The 13,111-nt window shown below is 42.6% G+C and overlaps 1 protein-coding gene across 1 annotated transcript in view; it reads left to right on the forward strand.

Moving 5' to 3' along the window:
• The first annotated feature begins 626 nt into the window (after nucleotides 1-626).
• The window catches only part of LOC137959289 (nuclear pore complex protein NUP107), a 56,627-nt gene continuing 44,142 nt past the window's right edge, over nucleotides 627-13,111 (forward strand). Inside the window, exons 1-7 of the mRNA XM_068806688.1 lie at nucleotides 627-895; nucleotides 1,501-1,835; nucleotides 2,060-2,129; nucleotides 10,240-10,355; nucleotides 11,422-11,453; nucleotides 11,523-11,648; nucleotides 12,887-13,045. Coding sequence (XP_068662789.1) covers nucleotides 816-895; nucleotides 1,501-1,835; nucleotides 2,060-2,129; nucleotides 10,240-10,355; nucleotides 11,422-11,453; nucleotides 11,523-11,648; nucleotides 12,887-13,045 — 918 coding nt within the window. The 5' untranslated portion in view covers nucleotides 627-815. The remainder of the gene's footprint in view (nucleotides 896-1,500; nucleotides 1,836-2,059; nucleotides 2,130-10,239; nucleotides 10,356-11,421; nucleotides 11,454-11,522; nucleotides 11,649-12,886; nucleotides 13,046-13,111) is intronic.

A 13,111-nucleotide genomic window follows, 5' to 3' on the forward strand; every position in this document is an offset into this window, starting at 1 on the left:
CGCCTGGCGCCTGGCGCCTGGAGTCCTGCTGGCGTAGGACTCCTGGAAACCCCATTTCGCCCCGCCAGGACTCTGTTGGCGCCAGCAAGCCCATTTCGCCCCGCCAGGACTCTCTTGGCGCCAGCAACCCCATTTCGCCCCGCTAGGACTCTATGGGCGCCAGCAAGCCCATTTCGCCCCGCCAGGACTCTATGGGCGTCAACACTCTCTGTTGGCGTGCTGCCTTGTGTCTGGGCTGGCTGCTGGGGTTGTTGTGCACCTTGTTGCTTGGCCATCCGTTTGGCAAGCTCAAGTGTGTCTTCCTTTGCTGTAGCTGATGCCGGGCCAGCCATATGTGTGTGCCCCTCTGGGCCGTGCCTTTGCACTTGGCCTTGGCCGTTGCTGCTATTGCTGTGCACTGGACTTGCACAGTCTTTTGCCTTGGTGTCTGGCCACACCATAGCTTCATCCTCCGTCTCACTAATGGTGTTTTTTCTAGTGGGATAAAATTAAAAACTCAAACCCAGGATTTTTGGGTCAAATCGGGTCGGTTTCCTCGAAAAACCCGAGTCGATGCTCACCCCGATTCCTGATCGCGGACTTGAGGAAAACGGCGAGCGGTCCGTACTGGGTTCATGCTCGAAAGTTCATTCTCGAAGTTAGGGTTTAACCCGTCGTTCCCGCGCTTGAAATCATTGACTACCGGGCGAGACGAGCTGAAGTGTCTTCAGTGGGACTGGGGGGGAGGGAAGGAATCGAACTGGCCGCTGAAAGAAGCTGAAAAATCGTCCGATGTTCTAAGCCATCATTTTTGTTCGGAGCGTCATTTCTTCGGGATGGACGTTGACATGGATGCTTCTCCCAGCTATTTCAATCCAGAAGACCTTAGCAGTAGGGAGAAATATCGCCGCTACGGGTATGCTCTTTCACTGTTTATTGCTTTTGGTCCAAAATTTGGTCAGGAGAACGGAATTTTCTCGGCGCTGTTATCAACTTCTGAAATTTTTTATGTAGTGAGGATAATGCATTTTAAAATTTCCTTTTCTAGTCTTAAATGGGAAAAGAAAATATTTGCGAGGAAACATTTTCTACGTCTGGGTTGTGCGAGAATGGAAATTAACGCTCGAATATCATTGGAATGGAATTTGCAGCCTAAACAGTATCGCTCCAGCCATGGAGCCTGTCTTACAGATATAACTTTCATAATGTAACTTGAACGCTTTTCTTCACCCCTTCCACCTTTTGACCCACTCGGAGGGCCCTCCATCTAGTTACCTTGAATTCTTGATTGATGCTTAGTGTCTGAGTACCGAGTTGAACCTCGACGGTTGGAAGAAACGTTATTTGGACCGGCTTTTGTTAAGATTTTGTGAGCTTGAACTATCCATGGTGAACTTAATGGTGTCCCGATAGATTCTGGTGCTAAAGTTCAAGCTTCAGAGCACCTCTAATTTGAGCTTTTGAAGTTACTAGCATTTGGCTTTTCCATATAATGTTACTGACACTGTCTGATGTATACAGGACGAGGCATTCCTCAAGTTTTCTGCCTTTTCAAGAAACATCTCCTTCCAAGTTTGCTGAAGCAAGGATAACCTATGATGGCCACAATATTCAAAGTCGGCCAAATGCTGCACTTCTTCTTGAAGAAATTAAACAAGAAGCTGAAAATGTTGAAGTTGATGGCTTTGAAAGAACCCCAGCCAAGTTAACCTCTTCGTGTAGAAGAATGTCATCATTAGATAGTCAAATGGGGAGTCCTTCACTATTATCTTGCAAGCAGGAAGACGAGGTTTTGTCTGATACTGGAGAGACAATCTTTGGCTTGTTTTCATCTCTACTCGACAGCACACTTCAAGGTAGCTGAACTGCACACTGCCTTTTCTTTTATTCATTTACATTAGAGCTTTTTAGTATATATTTAGTATTTACACTTCTGCTAGCTTTAACTATTTGTACAGCTCATTGATTGGCATTATCACTTTTTATGTACTAAATCTTTAAATATCTTATATTATTCGTCTAACTTGATAAATCTTATCCACATTCAAGTGCTCATTATAACTGAAGTGTATGTTTTCAGGATTAATGTCCGTCTCCGATCTGATTCTACAGTTAGAGAACACTTGTCGAAATGTGTCGGAGATAATTAGGTAATAATTTTGACTGCATTCTAGTGTTTCTGTGTTCAGCTGGCCTAATATGTATATCTTGAAGTTGGGTGAATTGCTCTCAAAGTAACTAGATAATAAGGAGGTATTTTCCCAACTAATAAGTCTAGAATCATCTAAGCCCATAACAAATGCATGTTTATTCCCACGATATTCTCTCATCTCAAACAACTAGCTTAAGATGTGGATGACACTCACATCAGAATGGTGGGGTTTTATCCACTAACACTCTCCTTCACATCCATGTGTAAATGGACTTCGCAGTCCAAAACATGGAAAAGGATGCCATAAAGATCCACATGTGATCTTCATAAAGCATGCTTACAGGTCAATAAGTATACCGATCCTCCCCCCTCCTCTTAAGAAAAAAGATTGAAGTGTTGCTTTTTTTTTTTTTTTTTTGTGCTTGAGGTATTTGCATGAGTAGATCAATCTGAAGTTCCTTTATACTACAAAATAGATTGTCTAGCAGGTAGGTTAGTCATTTTGACTTTTCTCCTATCTTTTATACAAAGGCTTTCACTTTTTGTTTCTAACTAATGTCATCTGAAGCTGTGCTTTGGCTTCCCATTGGGGACCAAAAAGTTTGGTTTGCTGTGTCTCTACCTTTTTCGACTTGCTCTATCAAAGAGCTATGCATTAATCTGTTTGAAAATGTTGGTTTTCATCGGTTGTAGTGAGGCATTCTTAGTTGTAATCGACAAGAACTACTTCATGACTAATACTATTAGCTTCCTCTTTAACATGGTCTATAGTAATCAATTCTAACACATCTAACTGGTTCCTTAACAATGTCTATGAACCTATATGATTAAACTGCTTTTAATGAAAAAAGAAACTGCCCTCATGAAGCCTATTCGATTAGGTTCTAACAGTTCTCTTTAGTCATTGAGGTCTTTGAAACTTCAAAACTCGTCTCAACACCTTGTTCTTAGGGATTTACTTTTTTCAGTGGCATCTAGATTTTAGTTGATATTTTGTATTTTTTGTTTTGTTTTTATTAATCATTTTTTATTCTTTCTAATGGGGCGATTATTGGTCTGCCTTGTTCTTTATTTTATTTCGGTGTACCTTTTCTTAATCTTTTATATCTCCTTGTCTTCTCTAATGAATTTTTCATCATTTTAAAAAAAATAAAGAAATAAGACATAAGAGAGAGGGAGGGAAAAGTGAGAGGAAATGAAAGAAGAGAATCCAATTGGCTTCTAGAAGCGTACAACTCCTTATATAGACTAGTTATTAGTAGATGTTTCTGTACAATAAGGAGAAATACAATTTTAAAACAAAAGGCTCCTAAAGTTAATGTGCTTTGACTTTCTAAATGAGAGACTTAACCTAATAAGCTAACTTAAATTAAGAAATCTACTGAACTTTTGACCAACTAATGCAAAACTACTTTCTGCAGTTATCTTAAGACTTCTAGTTAGAATATGATTCTTTGACATACAGTTCTTTTTATAACTTAATTTTTATTATTTTTTAAACTGGCAGAAAGGGAGTGTCAAGGATATACAAGATTTGTAATGCATGATCTTTGATACTACTTTTTTTTTTTTTTGAAATGATATTGATTTTTATTAAGACAAAAGCTTAAAAGAGCAATTTACAAAGGAGGGAAGCCTTCCCAAACAATGAGAGATTGCTAGAAAGTTCCAAATATTGCCAATTTATCGGCCAAAGAGTTGGCAAATCTAGGAATGAGATTCCAATTACAATGAGTAGAAGATATAATATCAGCTATACTATCAATGATGGGCCAGTGGCGCCAAAGGGGGGAGCTGTCTTTGGAGCACTAACTAATAATAGTCTTCGAGTCACCTTTAATGATTAACTTGCCATGGAGACGATCCCTGAAGATTTGGAGGCCGAATAGCAGAGCACTAACTTTAGCAGTATTAGAATCGGCAATGCCCACGGGACCAACATAAGAAAGAATAGGGTCTCCATTGTGACCTCTGAACACACCTCCTGCTCCAGCCTGCCCAAGACATCCAATAGCACTACCATCAAAATTCAGCTTAATGCAGTCGCAAGGGGGAGGATCCCAGATAGCCAAACTCAGAGTTTTGTTGGGGCCAGTCATATGGGCAATCAAATTCCAATTTTCCTGAAGGGAAACCCCCCGATAGAGTGGCAAAATCCTTCCTTGTATGAAACCAGCTCGAGATGAGGCTAACAACATGAGAAGCCGTGTTGTCTGGGGTGCTAGCTTTGGAGTTAAATCTTCGGTTGTTCTGCTCGAGCCAAATGCACCATGGAACATGCGCAAGATAGGCCAAAAGTATTAACTTGCCCAGTCGAGTAAGGTGAATACCTCGAACCATCTCAAAGGTGCCAAAGAGGTCCTGATGTAGCCCCACTTGGAGCCCAATTTTCTGAAAAATCTTCATCCAAACATGCCACGAAAATCCACAGTATAAGAAGACATGCTTGACTGTCTCTTTGCATTAACCAAAAAGGGGACAAGAAAGGTCGGGGGCGGTGAAGCCTCTTCTATGAAGGTTGTTCGAAGTAAGAATCTCTTCTCTGATGGCCGAGCACACGAAAAATTTGATTTTGCTTGGCACTGAGAGTTTCTAAACCAGATTTGCCTTGTGCTCATGAATACTGTAGTCTTGCTTTCTGATATGAGAGTAAGCAGAAGTAATAGTGAATCGACCATTCTTGCTGGGCTTTCAAATCAGTTTATCAATTGAGTGCTCCCGGATAATAGTACTGCTGAGTCTAGTAAGGAGAAAACAAAAAACCAACGATTCCTCATCATTTAATCCTCGGCGGAACGGGAGACTCTTTGACTGATCACTTCATGAATCAACGACAAAGCAAGAGAGGACGCTAGCCACCCTATGCAGCCCCGAGAAGTCCTCTGAGAGGGATTGGGGCCCACACCATTCATTCGACTAGAAGAGAAGGGCCTGTGTGAAACGAGGTAGCATATCTGAATACTGGAAGGAACTTGAAAATTGATTTCCATATCAGGGATAGGAGGCGAGTGGGGCCACCCTCTCTCCACCAAGCACCCGAAAATTGAAGGTAGAATTTCACCATATTCCTCCATAAACTGTTATGTTTGTTGGTGAAATTCCAAATCCATTTGAGCATAAGCGCTTTGTTCATTTCTCTTGTAGACCGGATGCCCAATCCTCCCCTATTATGAGGCATGCAAATATCCTTCCAACTAACCAAATGGTATCTGAAGGTGCCTTCTGAACCTCTCCAAAGAAATCGCCGATGGATGACATCAATTTTGGAGCAAACGGGGGTTGGACAGTGCATGAATGATAACAAATAATTTGGCAGCCCAACCAGACAATACCTGAGGAGAGTGGGACTCCTCGCTGTTGATAAGAGTTTACCCCTCCAAGTGGCTAGCCTCTTTTCAAATTTCTAAATGAGGGGGGACCATAGTGACGCCGAAGGCCGAGAATCAAAAAGTGGGAGCCCAAGATATGTAGCTAGCATATTTCCCATAGAGCATCCCAAGTAGTCCGCCATATCCCGAAGCCCAGTGGGATCAATGTGGCAGTCAAGAAGAGTGGTTTTTCCCTAGTTTATGTTCTGATCGGAAGCCAATTCAAATAATCCCAGAATAGCACACAATTTTCTGATCTGATCCATAGTACCAACCCCGAAGCAAATAGTATCATCCGTAAACTGGAGAATCGGAATATCAAAGGCTGTGCAAGCTGTCGTGGGGAGGAGCCATCCCATGTTCTTGGCTGAGTAGATCAAGGAGGATAGATATTTTGCTACCACATTGAAGAGCAAGGGGGAGAGGGGGTCTCCCTGTCTTATCCACCTGGTTCCATTAAAATACCCACAAACTGTTCCGTTGAGAAAGATGGAGTAACTTGCATAGGAGATGTAGTTTTAGATCTAGAAACACCATTTTTCCTAGGAGGGTGTCCAGAAACTTCCAGTTAACTCTGTCACATGCCTTTTCAAAGTCAAGCTTGAGGATGAATCTGGGGAGCTTGAGGACCTTGAAATGATGACTAAGTTCATGACATGCCATGGCTGAATCAAGAATGTTTCTTCCCTTAATAAAAGCACTCTGGCCATGGTGAATAGCAATAGGGAGGACTGCCCTGAGTTGACTAGCAAGGAAGCGCGCAATCGTCGTATATGCATTGGTAGTGAGACTGATCAGATGGGAGCTTTGCCCCATCTTTTTTAGGGATGAGGGCGATGAAAGAGGCTCCAGTACTCCTATATTTGATGCCATGCTAATAAAAGGAGCGGGCCATGCTGGAAATGTCGTCTTTGATGAAGGGCCAGCAACGACAATAAAATTCCCCGTTGAATCCATCTGGGCCCGGAGCGCGATCCAGAGGAAGACCAAGGGTTGCAATTTCAATTTCCCGACTAGAGGAGGGGAGCTTGATGAGGCTAGCTACAACTGATGGAATAACCTGGAGGTTAACCCTTTGGAAGAAGGGGCAGACTGGCAGGTGATCAGTATAAATTTGCAAAAAATTTCACCAGTGAGTCAGAAATAAGGGTTTGGCTTGAGGTGGTCTCACCGTTGACACTGAGCATAGCAATGTTGTTGGCCCTTCTTTGAGTAGAGGCGACTGCATGGAAGAATTTAGTATTAGCATCCCCATCGGAGAACCATTTTGAATTTTGCACGTTGCTTCCAGTGCACTAACTCGTTGTGGGCGAAGGATTGCAATTGCCCTTGAAGGGCATACCTCTGAGAGACTTCCGGAGAAGAGAGACCTCTAGATTCCTCCTTAGAGTCGAGAGGTGCTATCTGAGCAAGGGCATTGGCTCTCACATCCGCCACAACAACGACTTCAACATCTTGAGCTTGATTGGGAAGGTCCACCCGGGCTAGCAACAGTCATATTCTCCCAGAAGGATTGGAGAGATAGATCAAAAGAGGGGTCCGTGAAGATGGTGCCCATCACCTTGGCAAGTTCCACTATCTGGGCCCAGGTTTTTGGGTCTTATTTATGCTCTTCTGACTGAAGAGCTGCCACAAACACTTGAGCTCGTTCACCCGACTCTGGAAGGATGAAATCTCAAGTCTCTAAGTTGCGGGGGTATCGAGTGGTGGCATTGGGTCTCCTTGTAGAAGTTGTCTCTGTTGACCTTTAGCTCGGCGCTGGTAGGTGACAACGGGAGGGGGATAATTGGTTTGCTTGTGAGCACGACGGGCTCACTACGTTCGGACTCTGCGTCGGAGATGTAATTTTCAGGGTGAGGATTTCTCGGGGGGTGAGCGGGGGGGGGGTTCCAATATCCGGGGGAAGTTTGTGGAGTGTGGGGGCTATGGGGACGATTTATAGGAGGGCACGTGTGTGTGTGTGGGGGGGGGGGGGGGGGGGGGGCAAAGTCGAGAGGTGCAATTCCTAGAGTATTGACTGGCTGTGTGATTTCCCGAGGTTTGATTTTGTTTTTTGGGACCACATCTCTAAAATCATCCATCACAGCGATGCTGATACCGATCCAATACCACACTTCATCCACCATAACACATATGAAATATTGGCCTTTGGATGAAGAGGATTGATGAGGATCCGAGCCTCATCCAGACGGTGCTAGTGCTTTGTGAGTGGGTCCAAAGCAATGTTAGAGCCAAATTCAAACACGACTCTCGAGAAGACTACGTTCTGCCATAGCTCGACAAGAAGCCCTGTAATAGTGACCCATTGGCCGTACTGGCTGGAGGGTGCCGAGAGGAGCCACTTTGAGACCCCGATGATGCCTAAGCCGGTGTGGGGTATGAGGGTAAGAGCCGCAAAAGACTCCTGCTGGGTTCCGAAATGAACAAGCCAAGTTTGGGGACTGAGATAGGAGATTATGGGAGTGTCAGGGAGGTGAAGTTCGTCAATCAGCCAGTGAAGAATGCTGGATTAATGACGTCGGGGGATGTTTGGACGAGAATGGAGAGAGTCAAAATTCTGCGTCCGTCATGGAGAAGGTTTGGTGGGATTTGGATGATTTCGGATGTTTCTGTGGGAGTAGGGGGGACCGAGGTATGGTTTTGGGGCAAATCAGGAAATTTCGGGGAGGAGGGGGTGCTGTTAAGAGCAAGAAGGGATGTCAGGGTGGGGGTGGGGTGATTTGGTGGCGTTGGGTTGTACGGAGGAGGTGGGGATCTTACTCTGGCATCACCGGGGAGGATTGGCGCTTCTGCTTGGTCCAGCGCCGGGGAGAGGCTCTGGAGTGTAGCGGCTAGCTCATTCCAGCCAAAAACCCCAGTTTGTGGCCTCAGGTATGAACAATCTGGCCAAAACAGAGGTTCCTCTTCTGTGGGTGACTCAACATTCCCGGCTATCACGGAAGGTAGTCACCGAGAAGAGGAAAACGAGTCCCGTGACCAGAGTTCACGGGATTTCTCAGTTTTTGTGGTTGCTCTCTAGAACTGAAGTCTGAAGCTGTGGATTGCTTCTACTAGGCCGCAAATGAATGAGAGTTTTGATCCGTCGGCTGAGGAGATACGGATCACTGGACCAGATTTCTGAACGACCCTCTCACCTGTAACTCTGCATTTTCCGTAGCTGAAGCGGAAAAGATTATTCCGCTTCTTTCGTCAGGAGACCGTCGTCTAGCAAGCTTCGTAGTCCTCCGTTGGAGCCTCAGAGAGCTCGCCGGAGCGGTGGCTGGACGGATCCGACTGTCTGTTGGTTTTTCTTCCTTGCCGTGGAGAGACATTTCTTCTCGTCGCAACATCGTCGTGTCTTCTACTGGCGTCAGAAATGTTTGCGGTGGCCGTCGGGAATGGTCCGGTCGCCGGCCATGGGGACGATGACCGTCGGGGGTAGCCCTCTCTCGCATTTTTGGTTTTCGGCGCACGTTAGGAATTTCAAAAATTTCGGTGTTCGATATGATCGCTTACGGCGCACATTAAGTGTAATCGCAATTGGTGCACATTATGCGAATAAAATCGCCTAAAGCGGGAAGCGGGATTTGAACCCGACCTGAATCGAACATATACTAATTTTTTTGAAATAGATCTTTGATACTACTTGAAAGAGTGGATAAGTGCGCAATCAATGGAAGCAACCGAACCAAGCAGTTATTGCTTTCGTATTGTAATTTTTGCGCTAAGCTTGTGTTGTCTTTTTCTGTTTTGTTGGTTTTTGTTAGCCAGCTGATGTGCTGGTCTTTTGGTCTCTTTGTCTTGAGGCCTTCTTCTTTTTGTTTCTTTTCTCCTCTCCTTCTAATGATATTCCCATTATCTTCAAAAACTATTGAATCAAACTGTCAATGCTGTGATGTGTAAACCCACAATCTCTGTTTTATATTTTCTGATTATACTTCTATGCTGAGAGTGCCTGGGCTGGAGTTTAGTTCAACCCAGGAGTAAATGGAGTCATATCCACCAATGAACTGGAATGTAGAGAATCACATTCTCCTGGCCTTTGTAAGCCAATTCTCAACTTCTTCACTATGATTTAGTTTTTTTTTTCATACTCCACATTCAAATAATCACTGTTTTTCTAATATTAACCACCAAACAGACTTGTGAACCTTGACTTATCAGGAATTGAGTTCCATAAAGACACTCTTGGGAGAGGTACAGACCGGGTAACATGGATACCTGTGAGGATTGAACTCAAAATTTTTAATTAGGAGACCATCCAATATGGCTGTTGAACCAAAACACTACCGTTATGGGCAACCTTCAGCCACCATCTGAAGTATTCAATTTCCAATTAAAAAATTGCAGTTTTGATTTGTTCTGGTTGTGTGGTCAGAAGCATACAAAATGGGCAGTGGAAAATATATATGAGAAATATTTTTAATTAGGGACTCGAGTTTTCTGTAAAATAACAAAGTTTTATGTGATCTATCAGTCAGATAGGTGTACTCAGTCGCTTCTACATGTTAAAAATGATAAACAAGTTTGCATTCTCACGCTGCAACTTTTCAAGTAGAGGGTTTCATTACAGTTCCTTTGCAAGTAAAGGGTAACTCTTGTTGGATATTTCTTGCACTGGTCACTACTTATAAGTTTTAAAAATTCGGTAAATTTTCCTGATTTTAGTATGTTCTTTGTGGCATATCTCATACTAGAAGTAGTTATTCTTGCGGTTCAATTGATTAGTTAACGATATTTCTCTATGTGGCTTATCTGAAGGGATGGGGCTGTTGGCAGACACCGTGTTGTGGAGGATAAATTAATGAGGCAAAGGGCTCAACTGTTGTGTGATGAGGCAGCTTCCTGGTCGCTTCTTTGGTATCTATTTGGAAAAGGTGATAGATTATGTAAACGGAGGTGCTATCATTTGAAGAGGCTGTTAAGTTTGCTTGAATATTTTGTAGTTGATCCTGGAAAATATTTTTGTGAGCATGAGATCAAGATCATTGTCCTACTGCAAGTAAATCCTTCCAAGTGAACATATTTTATCACAATTGGTGATTAACTGCACTGAAGCAATTATGCTGATTAAATAGTGTATAAAGAAAAGTATATCTTATCAGAGCTATTAGAGCCAGTAAATAAAATCTCAAGCCTTGTATCTAGGATCTGATGCAGTCTGAAGGACCTAGGTGACTATATTTGTTTTATGGTTTTAAAAGGCAAAATGTGAACTTCCCCGTATGCTCTGAGTCTCTTGGACTGACCTTGTCTGCATCCAATTGCAGTGGTCGTTCATAAATTAATCAGTGAGTATTGCCTCCTGCTTGGTCGATCTTCAATCCCCCATCCTTGGTGCCCCCATCCAGGAGGGACAAGCTTAATTTTGATGAAAGTTTTTGCTAAGACCTTAGATCAGCTGGGTTGGTTGTGGTTGGTGGAGATCAAGGTGGGAGATTCCTCCTTAATTATTCTAGCATTCTAGAGATTGCCAACTCCAAGGAGGTGGAGCTCAAACACCCTTTAAGAAGGCCTCAAGATTTACAATAAAGCTTCAGCAAGCTGTCTTTATTGGAGGGAACTAAAAAAGGGGTAATTGGTTTGTACATGTAAAATGTCAAATCCCTCGGATGTTTCTTCTATTTCATGAGTCAAATTGTAGTATTGCTTGCTCTCTTTGTTTCCTCCAAACATATTTTTGCTCTCTCACAAGGGAAGAAGCTGACTGGGATAGCCTTCTTCCTTTAGCTTTGCTTATTTTGCTTTTGGTTGTTTCTCTCTTTTATTGATGCCGATCCCTGGCTTCATGCTTCTAATCTTGGAGGGTGCTTTCTTTGTACCTTTGGTCTTTTTCTCCATTCATGATAAAATATAGACACAAAAAATTTGTTTTTTGACAGAACTGGTGTATCTGGGTGTATTTTTGGGCTTACCTGAAACTGTTTGTTCTTTTCTCCTCAGGGACTGAAGAACTGCCAGAAAACCTAATATTGGTAGGTAAACATTCTATTTCATCTTTTTGCAAAAATGTGCCAATGACGTCTCTCTGTTTGTTTTGACAGTCGCCACCAACTTCGCATCTAGAGGCTTGCCAGTTTGTTGCAACAGACCATACTGCTCAGTTATGCCTCAGGATTGTGCAATGGCTTGAAGGACTGGCTTCAAAATCTCTTGACTTGGAGAAGAAGGTTGTTCTTTGTCACATAATCTTCTTTTCAACTTCATCTTTTTTTCTATATTGTCCTATGGTGCCTTGGCAACAGAAAGTGCAAATAACAGCCATACAACTACTGTTTAGTAACGACAAAAAACTCATGCATATCAAAAGTGTTGATTGCCCATATTACAATTACAATAAGGTACCCAAAGAAGCAGGCCAGAGAAGTTACCCTTCCTGGTACTTGGCCAAAAGTTTGGTTCTCAGCTCAAAACATATTGTACAAAGTGGTTTTGGTATGTGATTTGTGCTCTAGGCAGTGAATTAGTAAGCCTAATGCTAAAAAGACACAAAGGTACTGGGTGGCTACTTGGCTCATAAATGGTAGCAAGACTCAAGTTGGTTACTCACATGGTCCAAAGGAGTTTGCTCATGACCATAGATCTGTCTAGGATTCCATGTTTGGCATTCCTATTTTATGTAAACTTACCTCACTGTCAATTACTCATGTATGCTAAGCCTTGTTTTTTTTTTTTTTTTTTTTGAAATGATGCTGATTTTTATTAAAACAAAAGCTCAAAAGAGCAATTTACAAATGAGGGAAGCCTTTCCAAACAAGGAGAGATTGCTGGGAGGTTCCGAATTTATCCAATTTATCAGCCAAAGAGTTGGTTGATCTAGGAATGAGATTCCAATTACAACGAGTAGAAGATACAATGTTAGCAATACTATCAGTGATGGGCCAGTGGCGCCAAGGGGGGGATCTGTCACTAAGCCTTGTTTTAGGGCCAACAAACAGAAAATCATACTTGGATGAGAGCATTCATACCAACTATTTTTGGATAATGTTTGTTCTTCCTTTTTGCTCTCATCCTTTACAATTTTTTGATATCAGAGCAAATTCATGCTGCAACTATCATTGATAGATCAAGATCTTCCATAATGGCTATTTTTGTGCAAATTGTCTTTTTTGATGTTCAGGTTCAGATTAGCTAAACAAAACTAGATTGCAAGAATTGCATGTCATATTCATGATTTTTCAGTACTTGTGTGTATATAAGTTTTTTCCAGGGCAATCGTTTTGTACTTGCCACTCAAAATGTTTTTCTTAGTGTTTATAGGTATCTGTGGATAGCGCTCATGTGGTTCAGATACCTGCAGCTCTGATTTCCATCATTAAATTCTTAATCTTGGTGTTTGCTAATACTACTAATTAATTGGACTTATTTCATTAGTTTCTCTGGATGATCCCTCCAAGCACTTTTACAGGTGAGAGAATTCCATGTTGGTTCATACCTGCCTACCTCTGGCATCTGGCATCATACACAAAGGTTTCTTAAGAAAGGGAAAACAGATGCCTCAGTTGTTCAACATTTGGATTTTGATGCCCCGACAAGAGAAGTTGCTCAAAAACTACCTGATGACATGGTACATCTACTTTTCTCTTTCACAGTCATTTTTTGCCTATGATTGGTCTTTCTGTCTTTAAAATGT

The sequence above is a fragment of the Aristolochia californica genome, unplaced genomic scaffold (genome assembly GCF_029961685.1).
Source record: "Aristolochia californica isolate CCGP_79_NKW_82.1479 unplaced genomic scaffold, dmAriCali1.0.hap1 SCAF_3, whole genome shotgun sequence".
NCBI lineage: Eukaryota > Viridiplantae > Streptophyta > Magnoliopsida > Piperales > Aristolochiaceae > Aristolochia > Aristolochia californica.